We start from the raw sequence: 15,427 nt of genomic DNA, 5'->3' as shown, positions 1-15,427 counted from the left end.
GCTCTGGCGCGCACCAAGGACATCCCAGCTTTGTCTTGGCATCTGTGAACAGCCCGGCTTGGTCCTACACTGGGACTGCAAACGCCTCCGCATCGACCCATCCCCTCGGGGGCTGGAAAGGCATCCAAACCAAGCCATTGCCAGGGAGACGGGCACTGGGCCGGGGGCAGGAAGCTGGGTGCCCGAGGGGCCAGGAGGGAGAACGCAGTAGAAATGGGGGTGCGGAAGAGGCTCTCTCAGTGGGCCAGATCCTGGAGTCCTCACTAAGGAGCTCAGGATCTGGCCCCTTCTAAAGGACGCTCCGTCTGTGGTGTAAGGCTCATGGGGCACTCGCCATACAAATGCGGGCCCTCCCACCGAGGGAGGGGTCTGAGCCGTGAGCAGGGCGGTCCGTCTTCCTGAGCAATGCGGGGTGGGCAGGCTCCTCCAATGAGAATCCCCCCCCGCCACTCCAGGACCCAAGAAGCAGCTGCATCCCTGGCTGCTGGAGGAGCGACTGCCATGCGCGCCCAGCCCCACGGGAGCCCTCAGGATTCCAGGCCTGTCTTGACGAGCTCCCCAAATGCTCCCTGGGGAGGCCATGTTCCGGCAGCGCGGGCTCCCCCGGGACACCGGCTAATGAAGGGAAACGGCAATCTGGTGAGGATGTAAACTCCGGGGTTAGCAGCAGGATGATTAGTCACCTTGCGGCTCACAGACCTCCTGCCTCTCAGAACACAGCCAGGATGGGCCAGCCCCCTGCCCCCACGACACAGCCGGAGCAAAGGGAGATGCAAGTTTTCAAAGCCAAGATCTGTCCCCAAGAATGCCACGCAGCCAAAATTCTCCTGCCTGAACCAGGGGCCATCTGCTGGCGTTTTCCTAAACCTTAGGCCCTGTTAATCCCCCTCTATAATGCCAGGCTGCCTTCAGCCCAGCACTCAGCCTGCATCCCCCCACCCCTGCAATACGACAGTGCAGCCCACAGACCCCGTGGTTGCCCTGGCTCATCTTGCGTGGCCCCGGCTTTGATCAGGATGCCCCACTGCACACTCGGATCTGAAGTCTTGAAGTCATCAATGGGTTATGCATGTGTTTTAAAGGTAACGGGAGATGCACCTACTCTGTGTTATTTAAAAGAGTTGCATCTGGTCAATTGCGCTCTTCCAACACGCCTCTTGGCTCCCTGTTCATATAAGGGCACTGGTTCCCCCTTAATATAACAGCTCAGTTCCTGCACTTGGGCTCATGATGGCTGGGGCTTGTGTCTCCATGTGCAGGTCTGAATCCCCCTTGAGCTACTGATCCTATTGGAGACACTATTGCTGTCCATGGTCCTGGACTCAGTGCTATTAAGTGGAGATGACTTGAAAGTCTCCCTGTCCAAAGGTACCCTGTTCCACCTCAGAGAAGGATGTTGTCTAAGTGTCAAGAAAACCCTCGCTCAGCACATTCTCTGAAGACAAGGGTCGCTCCCTGGAACTCATTTACAGTGGACTTGAACAGAGTCAAAGTCTATCCACAGTGCAGTAGGACAAAGCCCCAGTTTGCTTCCAGGCACAGACTGCAGTTACAGCAATAAAATACATAATATCCTGTATCCCGAAACGGTCAACACATGACATCTAGCGATTCAGTTCGCCTCCCCATGCAATGCAGCCACCTCTGGGGTGAAACGGGGGAGCTGTTTGACAACTGCACTGAACATCAGCTTGGAAATGAGGAAAAAAAACCCGCACCCAGCTGAAATCTCAGAGGGGGAATTCAGGGGGCAGAAGGTAATCATCCAGGCAGGAATTCAGCCCAGGCACATGGGCTAACATCCCTGCTCTTTCAGAATTCCCAGGACCTGGGGATCAAGTGAGCAGGGCCTTGATGGGACATTCCATGGGTAGATAGTGCCCCCAGGGCGCAGCATCCCCCACTCCCCAACATGTGCTTTTGGGGCCAACACAGAACAACCTGGGCTCCCCTTGAAGACAGCTCAGGAGGTGCTCAGCAGCACTGCACAGGATCGGGCCCAGCAGAGCACCGGTTCTGTGATCACCATCGGAGGAGGACGTGGTTATCGCAGTACCCCCAACCAAAGCACCTGGGTCAGTCACCCTGCATCCCATTCCCCGCAGACCTGCACCATCTCCAGTGTGAAAAAATCTTCTAGGCTTCCCACTCAAACACAAGCCACAACCCGCCCCTCAGCGTGACACTCTGCTCTTCCTTACCTTTTCCTGGTACTGGCGCCGGGAGGAGTCCAGCGACTGGATGAGGGCGGTGGCGTGGCCGATGAACATGGCGTAGCAGGTAGCTCCGACGATCATGCTGAGCATGGTGAGCCAGATATCCGTCATGCTCTCGGGGGCCTGCTTCCCGTACCCGATGCACAGCATATGGCTCATTGACATGAACAGGGCAAAGGAGTACAGCTCACTCCACGAATTGTTCTGCAAAGACAACATCAGCAGCGACGAATAACTCCCGTCAGAGGCATCACTCAGCCTGCGCGTGCGCTCCTGTGTGGCTGTGGAAGGAGCTGCTCAGACCCAACTCTCCGCTTCCCGGAGACCAGCTGATAAAAGACAACTGCTCTCTCTCTCTGTGTGTGTAGTGAGCGAGTGAGAGATTGTGTGTGGAAGCGGCTGCTCAGATCTTCCTTGGGACCTGCTTTTAAAACACAACCACTCTGCTAGCGTCTTGCTGGGGCGCCGGGAGACATGATTTTGGACCCAGCGTCAGGAAGAAATAAACACAAGGCGGTTGGAGGTGTCTTTCCGACGGTGCCCATAGAACATGCTGCCTCTCTACACTTTTTGCATAGTATCAATGGAAACAAGGCGCAATCAGTCCTGCCCTCCCCCGCCCCGGTTTAGTTATTTGGATGTTTTTACTGGTTTATGAAAACGCATGCATCCCCGAGCGCATTTTACAAAAATGAAAATATTATCCATAATTTATTAACGACCGTCAACAACGCTCAGGAGCAAACCCGAGCTTTTGGGAAATGACTCTTCAGCCTAGAATAGCACAAGTCCACGTCATCAGCCAAAGGCTTGAATAAATAGATGGGGCCTTATACTATTCTGGGTGACCGAGGAAGGGAACAGAGCATAGAGACGAGGGCTGGGCAGACAGGGTGAGCAGCCCAAGGTCTAGGCACCACCCCGAGTGGGATCCACAAAGGTAGTTAGGCGCCTAACTCCCATTAATTTCAATGCAATTTAAGCACTGAATTCCACCCCAAGTCCCCGTTACGTCCCACAGAGTAGCATCTTCCCTTCCACGCCAAGGGCCTGATCCTGCAGTCCTGCCTCAGGCAGGACTCTCATGAAAAGCATCTTGCAAGATGGCAGGATCAGGCCCAAGTCCCAGCTGCATGGGAAGGGCCGGATTCTCCTCCTCTGGTGATTGGAAATGGGAGGAGCCACCAGGCCATGAGCCATAAACTCCAGGGCTGCCCAGCTTAAAAGAGGGAGAAAAAATAATCAGTCTGTGCGTAGATTCCCATAAACCGGCTGGGTTGAAATCAGAGGGAAGCGGCAACCCTGTGGGCCAGGCTGGGAGGGGAGAGGGCAGGATCATTCCTGTCCCTTCCAGATTGGCTGGGGAACGCGCAGGCACGCACAGACCCCATTCACACACGCACGGCCATTACAACGCTCTCACACACTCCCCATCCACACACGCTGGGCAGCTTAATCTCCCACTGTTACTATTACCACGCACCCCCCCCCCATCTACACACAGACTGCAACAACACCTCTCACGATCAGCATCGGCAGACACGTACACAGCTGAGTCACCACACACGGACACAACCATTGCCGCATGCATACACAGACACCCCCAAATGGCCATGCACATGCTCTACCGTACACCCCCCTCCCCAGGGGCAAGCCAGCCTCTCTGCACACACCCCAGTGTTTGTGTCCGGGCAGCAGGGCGGAATCCGATGAGCATCCACATCCATGTGCAGACACATCGGTGCATCACATGACCACGCACGCATCCCTGGTATTAACGATTTGTTTCAAAATGCAACTGACCCAGCCTCAGAGGTCACATGTTTAGGTTCAAAATAAAGACCAGAGCTTGGAAGGAGAACGCCCGAGTCCCTGGGTGCCAATGGAACTCCACCAGCAGGGGGCGCTGCTTTGCATCGGCAGCGGTCGGAGCTGCATCTTAGCTGCGGGCCGTGCTCTAGTTGCATAGTCCAGCTTGCAAAGGCTCCTTCGAAAGATCTGCTCAGTACATTTTTCCAGAGGCCTTTAATGCACCTGGACCCTTTTGTTCAGTGTCCGGTTCCCAATCTCCTGTCTCCCTATCACCCCCACATAGATCCACCCTTGGCTTGGGAGCATTTTCTCTTTACTCTGCCTGTCACTTGGCTCCCAGAACCAGGCCGACGTGACAAGGGCAGGTTTATATAATCTGTCAGTGAGCTGGGACTCTGCCAAATCCTACTGATGGATGAGGAGCCAACAGAAGCCAGTTCGGTTGGGAGGGAGGAATGCGGGTTCCTGTGAAGAGAATGAGCTCAGACAGTCTGGAGGGCACCGAGTTTATTAAAGGACTTGTGCTGGAATATTCGGCTTGTGCGGCAGGAGAGAGAATGCAAGAAATGAAAAGCTACCAGTGTGCTGGGAAAGCAGGATGTAGAGGGGATAGTACATGGACACCCGTAAGCGGAGACCGGTCAGCATGCCGTTCTGGGGAAGGTGTGTTATAACGGTCAGAGCACAGGTTTGGGAGGCAGCAATTCCTGAGTTCCAGCTCTGTGCCTCAGTTTCCCTTTCTGTAAAACAGGCAGCGCACCTCACCTGCTTCACAGAGCGGTGTGATGCTCAATTAGTGCACTCCTCAAAGCAGAGAAGTATGTGGAATTAAAGCGTTGCACCGAACTATTGTTGACGGTAGCTATATCTGTGATGGGTCCGTGAGGGATAGAGAGATCCCCTCGAAGACAGGGAAGCTTCATTATTCCTTTCCTCTGTGATTACACAGTGCCACAGAGAGGACAAGTGACTTGTCCAAGGTGACACAGCAAGTCAGTGACAGAGCTGGAAAAAGAACCCAGGAGTCCTGACTCCCAGCCCCCAGACTTCATCCCATTCACTGTAACAGAATCTGGAGCCCAGAGCCAGAGCAACCCACACCTTCCAGCTTTACCTTGCCTTGCATATTCTATTCTGTTCTCACTAGAGTCTTATACTGTGCCCATGAACATAGGAGCTGAGCTCCTTCCAATGAGGCATAAGCAACTGGGCTAGCATCTGTCCCATGTGGTTTGTTCTCTCATCCTCTCCCCCAGGGGAGCAGTGTGCATGGGAGTGTCTTGGTTTGGAAATTTTAATCCACAGGCTGCTCCATGCTGATGTTAGAGAAGGCAGGTCAAAGGACACTTGGAGTAGAAGGTGGGGAGGCTTGGGATGGTCCTCGTTTCCTGGAGGAGTTCGTCCCACGGTCTCATACCAGACCCCAGACAGCTCCGTCCTCTTCACAGATGCACTTTCCCCTTATGGCAGCCACTAGAGCCCCAACCTTCACCCCATGGTGACCTGGGGTTATCTTGAGGCTGATCGCTGGCCTTTCCTATCGGAGGTAATGGCAAAACTACCCTTGGCCAACTGGGCCCCGATCTCGGCTGGGCCTCTTGTTAATTCTCACGCTGTCATGGACATTGAATGCGTTATGTGCCTCCATGATGTTCTGTCCTAAGCCCAATCTGGCACGTGACGAGGTAGGATGACTGTGATGGACAGGAGTCTATCAACATCATGCAGCCATTGTGTTTCAGGTCTTCCGTGGGGCCTTTTCCATCTTTCTTGCATTAGGTACACGTCCAAGGTCGTTCTCGCCGGGAAGTTGATAGGCATTCGGAGCAAAAGGCCGTACCACCTGAGAACACTGGGCAACCATTGGAGAGAGCAGGACCTGTTTAGTTAGAAGATGGATCTCTTCATTTGACTTGAATTCCAACCATTAGACGCTTTTGATCATTCGGCCATGCTTCCCTTGGACGGTGTTCAACTTCTTTCCAATCTAAGTGCCACAGTAATACATCTAACAACCACTACTGCCACTGGCCAGCCAGCATCTCTGTACATGCCCCAACATTTGTCTCCAGGCAGTGGGGTGGAATCCTATAAGCATCTACATTCATGTGCAGAAAGTTACGTGCATCACAATCCCACTGCACGAGATCCACACGCACACATAAAGGCATGTACCCACCCCATCAATAACACTGACAGGGCCCGACACTCACATACGTGATATGCCCCAAGACACACACCAGGCTTGTTGTGCTAGGGGCTTGGGTTTCGGTTTCAGGTCGATCCTCGAGGTCGTGGATCCTGCTGAGGAAATACCTTCCCCTTCCTAGGCTGGAAAAAGCCTTTCTTGTGTCTCAGTCATTGCAAGGAAAGTGGGGGTGGAGGGGAGAGAGACGGAAACCGTAAGACATGGAGGAATGAAAGCGGATGAGGTAAACAGAGAGGGGAGGAAGAAAGGGATTGAAACAGTCAGAAAGAGAGGAAGGCAAGGGAGGAAAGGGGAGAAAGACCCAGATGGAAGGAGGAAAACACAAGGAGAGAGAGAGGAGGAGATGCAGACTGGTTACAGAGGATAGATGGAAAGAGAGGAAGGGAATTGTGTGTACAGAGGGGGAGATCTGTTAATGATGTTGCTGCAAGGCCGCGATAATGCAATTAAAAGCACGTCCCATTATTTATTAATAGCAGTTTTATTGCTGGAGGAGAACGGGGGGAGGAGGGAGGAAGCAGAGAGAAGCCACAACATCTCTGCTCTGTCTTCTATTGCTTAGCTCCCCTGAAGGAGGGAGTGGGCTGTGTACTTCCAAGCCATAACTCTCTGCCAGTGACACAACACCCGGCCTCATGGCATTGATTTGGCTTCCAGCCCCTTTGGCTAATGACGCACCAGAGCGGGAGAGGAGCAAGCCCTGCTCCCGTGTCCATGACATGACAGCGAGACGTATCCTCCTGCCTCCCCCAGGACAGCTCAGCTGGGAGACTGGCTCCGCTCCCCGCTGCACCAGCTGGCTGGGGGCTAACTATCACCTGCCCCACAGATCACAGCCAGGATCCCGGAAGCTGCCCCCACAGCAATGGGGAGGGAGCATCCTCAGGGAGGTTTGAGACTCTGCCATGTGGAGTCGCCAGAAGGGGGCAGGGATGGCAGAAGGCGAGTGTCTGCCCATCACCTTAGCAGGAGGAGAGGGGTTCTGAATGGGTCTTGGCTTCGGGAGATCCAGCTCCCAGCACCCTTTCGAGCTGATGCGACTCCAGCCCGAGAGCACCCAGATGCCGGTGTGCAGCGCCCCTTGGCGCCAGAACGCAGGGGACGAAACCGGAGGGAGCTCAGGATAAAAAAAGCATCGGAAACAATGAAGAGGTTTGCAGGGGCTGCAGGACTGGACCTAGGCTGGCTAAGTGCCGGGGACAGGACATACCCTTCTACACACATGGGTGGGGTTCAACCCCAGGCAGGGAGAGGAGCCACTGGGGGGGAACTGGCCAGAAGTCACGGGATGAAACCGACCAAAGACTATTTTAGGCTGACGGCATAAGGCTGGAGGAGTCGTCTCCTACGGGATGTGGTGGGAGCCCCGTTCGCTCGGGATACTTTGAACTAGAGCAGCCCAGCCCCAGGAGAACCGGGAACCGGCTGGCCCTGGCCGGGGAAGGAACCTTCGAGCCGGCCCTGCTTAGCACCATGTCCTAGCTCTATTTGCTGAGCAGGAGGTGGCTCCCCCCTGGCACTCACCACCATGCCGTTGATGGAGACCCAGCAGTTGCTGGGGAAGTCCTGGAGCATGGGCACGAGGAACTGGAGACAGCCATCCCAGTGACACAGCAGCAGCATCATGCCGATGAGGTTAATGATCCTCATCACCGCGCTGGCCAGGTCGTAGGTCATATGGAAGATCTGCCAGGGGGAAACAAACAGCATGAGACCACGGTGCCCAGGCCCAGCCAGTCCTCCCCCTGCTGTCCCAGCCTGCACCGGCCCACTCCAGGGGGAGCAGCACCCGACAGGGGGTGGGGGGTGCTGCAAAGCAGTGCCCTGTACCAGGCACACAGCAGCAGCTTCCCTAGCGGAGAAGAGTTGCAGGGTTCATTGGGGCCTTTCACTCCACTCTGACCTGGGAGATTTGCAACCCCCTCCCCTGAGCATCAGGCTCATCACACTCGTGTGGCACCTGATTCCAAGCCAAATCTGGTGCTCTCCAAGGGTTCCCGAACCTGGGCTGAGCTGGGAGTTTGCAACCGAAACCGGGCAAGCTCCGCAGGGCTCCGGCAGCAACGCTCTGCACGGCTCCAGGCCCAGCCGGGGTTCAGGAATCACCTGCTGTATGTTAACAGAGAGGACTTCTTTCCTTCTGCCCCTCACGTCCTCTTACACACAGGACCAGAATCAGGGGGGTCACACAACATGGGCAAACTGGTGCCTTGTTAGCCTGCAGCCACCTGGCCAAAGAGCTAGGGACTATTTAGCTGCCCTCATGGACCATCTGTACTGTCTCCATATGCCTGATAGCAATGCTGGGTCGGTCGGTCGGTCAGTCTGTCTCTCTCTCTCTCACACACCCCCTCTCGCCGCTTGCTTGTTATATCCACAGTACAAAGAAAGCCATTTCACATGGGTTCTGATTCACAGCTGCTCATGACGCTAACGAGCCAAGACAGGGCTGCTTAGCACAAGAAGCGCCCGCTTCGAAATTCCCAGATGCTCAGGAACCATGGGTTCAAATCCCAGCTGGGTTAACTGAGCTGGTCACATTTTGAAGGGGAATATATCGACTTCCACGCAGTGGAAGGCGACTTTAAAGCGCAGAGTTTTTGCACCGACATTAAAGACACCAGGGCTCTTTCTTTATGGGAATATTGGCAACCCGGTTGGGCCAATAGGGCAACAGACTCCTTTGGCATGAGTGGCACTGTTTATATACAGGACGGGCACATGGCTGCACGATGCTGGCAGATGCTGCGTTCTTCTTCTCATGAATAAGAGCAGGAACTCTGCAGCCAGCGGCCGTTGTGGGCCCATCTTTTCACTGACATTTGTTCGCTTGAAAACGGCCTCTGTTCCCGGCAGGAGCCTGCCGTGATTTTAGGCACCTGGGCTTTCCCTTCCTCCACTGCCACAGTCTGGCTACATGTGCTTTGCGTTTAGTCTTCCTGCTCTTGGGCCCCGATCCAGCAAAGCTTGAACAGCAACGATCCCTAGCTCTCCTCAGCAGATCATAAAGTGCAGGCAGTACCATCACCCCCATTTTACAGATGGGGAAACCGAGGCACAGAGCAGGACGGGACTTGCCCAAGGCCACCCAGCTGCCCAGTGGCAGAGCCTGAAACAGAGTCCAGGTGTCCTGAGTCTCAGCCACTAGGCCACCCTGCCTCTCTCTCCAGCCTGTAAACTCTGCTGCCTAGAAGGGATGAATCGTGGGGTTTATGGAAAATGTGCTCTCTTGCAGCCAATTCCCCTTCCAGGACCCTGGGCTCCTGACGGATTAAAGGCACCACAGGATTAAATACATTGGTCTCTGGGGTAACACGAGACTGCAAGCATCGTATCTCCATGTATGTTTAACCGGGCCCTCAAAAATGATACCACCTCGCACTTTCTACCCGTAGATCTCACGGCACTTTCCAAAGGACGGTCGTTACCCCATTGTATGGATGGAGAAACTGAGGCACACGGAGACGTGACTTGCCAAAGCTTAACCAGCAGGAGTAGTACCTAGGTGTCCTAGCCGGTGAGAGGAATAGACTCCAGGGGCCCTAGCCCAGGGAGTCACATCGCCTCTCTACTACTAACTACTACTCCAATGACTCCATTTGAGTTACGCTACGGCTGGATTTATCCCCCCATGACCCCTCAGGGGCACACCCAGAGCTCCCCCAAACTGAACAGGACACAAAGCACTTGGATCTCCCCCCACTCCCAACCCCATTTCAACATGCTTTTCACCCCCATAGGCCTGGCAAATCAAACAGAGAAGCCCATCCACCAAAACAGCAGACTGACCCTTTCCTCTCCTTCCCGCACCCAGGCAAAGGCCACTGTGAAATCAGGGCATGTGCGGGTGGGGGCGGGGGGGGGGAGGAGGAAATTATGCCATCCGAGTACCAGCCTCATTGACAGCAGAGATGGTGCAAAATTCAGAGCCAGATTTCCACCCTCAGGGCTGTTAGGATCCTATTCGGCCTGTTCGACACACGGGGCTGAAATGCGAGTAGCCTGTCTGGCTCCAGGTTCGAATCCTGAAAGGCCCAAAGCATAGGGAAGTTTGCTTTGGAGGGCGGCGGTTGGGGAGTCTCTAACAGAACAGGCCAGCAAAGGACACGGATATGGAAGCGGGTTCTCACCGCGGAGCTAGAATCATTCGTGGTGTAACTCCCAGAACATAACCAGGTGTGACGGAGTACCAGGAAGGAATCAGACCTCTGGCGTGGAAATTCACTGGTTAATTTCGGTGCTGGGGGATAACAGGGCTGGTGATGAGAATATGCGAGAGTCCCATCACCAGGGGACTCTGCTAGCAGCCCCCACGGGCTGTGGTTAGCCAGCTGCTGTGGGCCCAAGTCCCAGCAAGTTAATCCCACAGCAAAGCTCCCCCTCCCCTCCACCCCCAGATCATTGGAACGGGGTGGAAAAAGCCAGGGGACTGAATTTCCCCTCTCACACCAGGTGAGCTGGAGGGTGGGGGGCTCATGGTAGCAGGTCTCAGGAGAAAAAGAAGCAGTTCTTTGCTATGCTGGCATAACCCTGTAGTGTAGACGCAACCTACAGTGATAAAAGGGGTTGTGCTATAACCGCACAACCTCCCCGAGCGATGGATTTTTCTCACCCTGAGCGCCGTAAACTTAGACCAGCCGAAATCTGCACCTTGCACAGACAGATCTTATGTTACTGCCCCATTAGGGATAGTTAAGAGCTCAGCACCTACCTAGAAATGCAGAGCCCGCAGCATTACCGGCCACCCTCCAGGAGGCAGGCTGCACACAAGTTTTAACCTGAGCGCGAGGCAGGGGCCAGCGATGTGAGCAGACTCCGGGGAGCTGACTCCGGGGAGCTGGGATCCTCCGTTGTAACGCAACAGCGCCTCCCACTTTGAAGACCTGGGGCACATCATTTCGCCACCGCTTTCCAGCATCGCCTTTCATTGGGGAATCCAGCTCACGCTAGGGCCTGACTTTAACATATCGCGCTGAGCTGCCCCTGCTGCAGCGGAAGTTGCCAGGAGTTGTGGGCACTCTGAAAATCAGCCCCCAGACCTCTCCAGTTGGGCGCTAAAAACATATACCACTTTTGGGAGCGTGGCCACTAGTCTGCCTCAGTTCCCCCCGCAGGAATAACAGCATCTCCTGCCTTGCCAGGGCTCTGCGAGAATGAGGTTGCATTTGCCAAGCACGGGGAAAGATAATTAGCACAATTTTATCAATGAGGGCTAGAAATGGACCCACGCCCACATGAATGGGCATCCTTCGGCTTGCCGGGAAGATGCAGGCCGGGTGCCTAAATCTGCGTTTGCTAAAGAGCGGTTGTGAGCAGTGAGAGAGTCACTTTGGGAGGAGACCTGAGCAGGCTAGAAGAGGAAAGGGGTGGACCAACCTTTTGCACGGTGCAGGCACGGGGTTTCAAAGAGTCTGCATCCTGCCAAGCTCAGAGGATAAAACCTGGGCCAGGCTGACTGGGGGATCACTGGGTATGACTGAGGCCCCCAGCCAGCTCCACACAGGGGCCTGCCCACATGGATCAGGACCTCAGGCTGACTGGGGTCTCACACCCAAGGGTGCATCTAGGATGCATCTCACAGTTGTTAATGCACTGATCGTCACAGCAGCCCTGGGAGTAGGGAACGGCTGTTAACCCCATTTCACAGATGGGGGCTCAGACCTGCAAAGGGATGTAGCGATTTTGGAGCACTCGGCCTTCAGTGACTTGCCCAAGGAAGCCCGGGGCAGAGCAGAGAATTGGACCCGGATCTCCCAGGGGCTAGCCACGGAGCCACCAGTCCTCTCTTGGGCCCATGCCTAGGGTTAAGATGTGAGGCATCATAGAGGGTTTTAGCCTCTCGAGCGGACAGATCTGGGGTTCTCTCAGGGAAACTGCTTTGTGTTTCACTCTCACTGAAGGAGCCACTCACTCAGCTTCCCTCACTTATCAAACACTGGGGGCTGGGCAGGGCACAGCGGATCCAGCCATGGCCCTCTCTGGCAGCAGCCCTTTCCCACTGGTGGTCGAACTCCCTCCTCCTGAGTGGAGCAGACGGGACAGGGCCGCATTGGGGATGCCACTCCTAGGGGCACCACGCTCTGCAGCCCACCCCTCGCCCAGAGCACCCCGGCAAAGTGGAAACTCAGTGCAGCTGCCTGGCTCCTGAATCCCACTGGGCTTCTGTTTCCAAGGCCAATGAGACAGGCTCCTCCCCTGCCTGGGGCTTTTCTAATATGTGACACTTTGTACGGCACCACCTGGCTGAGGATCTCAAAGCAATTGACAAACAGGGAGCAATTAAGCTTCACAATACCCCTCCCCCAGTTTTAGCCCTGTTCCACAGATCAGGAAACTGAGGCACGGAGCAAGGATGTGCCCACTGTCACATAGCGAGTCAGTGGCAACTGGCAGAAAGTCAGCTGGGACTGGACCCCAGGAGTCCTGCCTCCCAGCCTTGTGCTGAGGCACCAGACCATCCTCTTCCTCCTTCTCGCACTACAGAGGGGGTGCAGAGCAGGGGATGCAACACGTCTAAGATCACACCACACACCAGGGGCTGAGCTGAGAATAAAAGCCAGAACACGTAGGCTGGAGCTGTGAACACTTACCCCTGTTCCTCCCCAGCATCGGGTGCATCCTAGCAATTCCTACATGCTTCCCCTGTTGGATCCAGCATTGCCCCCGCCTGAATCAGGATACGGGCCAGGACTGACCATTTTACCCAGGACTGTCCATAGCCACATGACAGCACACAGGGGACTAACCCGTGCCAATGACTCATGGCGTGTGGCACAGGAATTAAAACGTTTGTTCCTTAGCTCAGAGCAACTGTTGTTAGCTTACATTATGGCACGACAAAGTCCCCAGCTTGAGAGCATCATGAGTTTACCCCCCTTTATCACCGGTGACGTGATCCAGTGGTTAGAACCAGGGGGAGGTCGGGGTGGGAGAGGAGACAGTCCAGGACTTGCTTCTGCAGGGGCCTTGACAGTGTGAAAACACGCATGTCAATAAACTCAGAAGATAGGAGCCAGGAGGCAACAAACAGGCAGGAACACGTGTGGGGGGGGAGTCGGGGGGCGGGGTTATGGGTGTTTCATAGCACAGTCTCCCCACAGGTTGAGGGTGAAACTCCCCTGTCTCCAGGAACTGCAAGAAGGATCCTGCAGCTCAGATCTAAGCTAAGGCTTTTCCATAGCACGCCCAGATGCATGGGATTTTTACATTATTTCCCAACCCACATCTGCCCTGCACCCAGCATCTTGCACTGTTTCAAAGACCCCAGAAGGGAGATATTAAACGTGCTTGAAATCCTCTCACTCGCCTCTACCTGGTTTAATGCCCAGACCAAGGAAGCCGTCCCCCCCTTCCCCCCCAACATCACTAGTGCGTGAGCCTGGCACCCCCATCCCACCGCTGCAGGGCTGGTCTCTGGAGCCAGCCCTCCTCAACCAGCTCTGCGATCTCTCAGCAGCGGCTTGATACAGGCTTGTAACTGCCACGTATGAAATCTTAACAGCGGGAGACGCCAGCCTCCAGAGCATCAGTCGCCTGGCGGGTCTGGGCACAGCTGGGCACTGTGGGACATGGACCACTCTGAAACCGATGCCGGCCATACCCCACCAAGGGCACCTCCGGGAGAAGCCAGGGGAGCCACATTTTCTATCTAGGTTCTTAGAGAACAGCCCATCCCTGTGGAATCTGAGCCCGCACACCCGCTGGCAGGACTGGGGGGAGCAGAGGGAACGCTACTCTGCACTGCGAGAGGAGACAATCTAGGGAGTCTCTGACAACAGAGATACCGCTGAGTGTCCACAGCAGGGCCTGGGGTAGGCCAGCATGTCCCAATGGGAGTGTGTTTAAAGGGGAGGGCGGGGGGCAAGGACAAACCTCTCAACTGTTGGCCATCATCCAAACTTCCAGTAAAAACCCCCAAGTCTCTACCTGTTAGAGCAAACCTTGTAAACACGCCCCACATGGGGCCAATGCAGCAGCATCTGCATGAGTCTGCAGAGAGCCTGAAACAATTGCTCGGATGTGGGAATGGTCCTTTGTTTCCAAGGGTGACGATGACACTGTAACGTCAACACGTCATTATGACACTGGGTCATCCAAGAAGAGGAAGGATGAGTCCGGGCGGGGAGAGAGACAGGAGGGGAGAGGGATGAATGAAGGCCTTTAACACAGCACGGGGCGGGGAGGGGGCATTCTCTGGTTGTCAGGGCTCAGCTTTCAGAACGGTGGGACAGAGGCACGTGGGCGGACCATGCTCACACAGCACGCAGGGGATTGACTTCCCCACCGAAGGACATGGGACGCTGCAGGTAACCAACGCCGCCTCCCCCCCCCCCCCAACATGGCAGCGTGTCTCAGAGCCTGGGTCAACTGACTCGGACTCGCGGGGCTCACACTACAGGGCTAAAAACAGCAGTTTAGACGTTCCCGCTTGGAAGGAAGGAAGCAGGCGGCACGAAATTAAACATTTATTACAAACGGCCACCCGCCATGGTTATTAAGAGGAGCTATCTGACGGGGAGGGAGCTGGCCACAGGCAGGGCTGCTGCATCCATGCACGACACTGACAGGAGGGGAAGGAATTACAGACGGAATAGATGGAAAAAAGCTAACAGAGCAGCTAGTGCTGCCGGCCGAGGCTGGTTTCCTGCCGTCGTGCTCCTGGCAGGTTAAGGAACAGGGGATCCAGGAGATGGGGGTTCAGTTCCCAGCTCGGACACCAACTTCCTTGGGCCAGTCCCTTTCTCTCCCTGGGCCTCAGCGCCTCAGCTGTAAGCAGAGATAAGGAGTCTTCCCTTCTCCCCGGTTTCAGCTCGTTAGCTGGGGGCTTGAAGTAGAAGAAAGCCCCACTTGAAGACTCCCAAACTATTGAAAGGGACATTACCCAATTCCTGTGTACTACCCAGTGGTTCTCAACCGGGGTACCCGTACCCCTGGGGATGCGCAGAGATCTTCCGGGGAGCAGGACATCCACTCAGCTAGAGATTTGTCTAGTCTTACAACAGACTACATAAAAAGCACTAGCAAAGTCAGCATAAACTAAAATTTCAACCATTGACTTGTTTACACGGCTCTGGGTGCTGTACACGGAAACGTAGGTACAGTATTTATATTCCAATCGATTGATTGTATAATTATATGGTAGAAATGAGAAACAGCCATTTCTCAGTCACAATGGGCTGTCATGCTTTTG

General features: G+C 55.0%; 1 protein-coding gene across 1 annotated transcript in view; it reads right to left on the bottom strand.

Annotated features, from left to right (window-relative positions):
• HCN2 (hyperpolarization activated cyclic nucleotide gated potassium and sodium channel 2) overlaps positions 1-15,427 on the bottom strand; it is a 44,916-nt gene that overhangs the window by 11,544 nt on the left and 17,945 nt on the right. Inside the window, exons 3-4 of the mRNA XM_073323915.2 lie at positions 7,762-7,923; positions 2,202-2,420 (exon numbers count right to left, since the gene is read on the bottom strand). Of these exons, the coding sequence (XP_073180016.1) occupies positions 2,202-2,420; positions 7,762-7,923 (381 nt within the window). The remainder of the gene's footprint in view (positions 1-2,201; positions 2,421-7,761; positions 7,924-15,427) is intronic.

This window comes from Lepidochelys kempii, chromosome 25 (assembly GCF_965140285.1).
Source record: "Lepidochelys kempii isolate rLepKem1 chromosome 25, rLepKem1.hap1, whole genome shotgun sequence".
NCBI lineage: Eukaryota > Metazoa > Chordata > Testudines > Cheloniidae > Lepidochelys > Lepidochelys kempii.
Note: the sequence above shows the minus strand (reverse complement) of the source record. Positions and strands in the feature narration are given on the sequence as shown.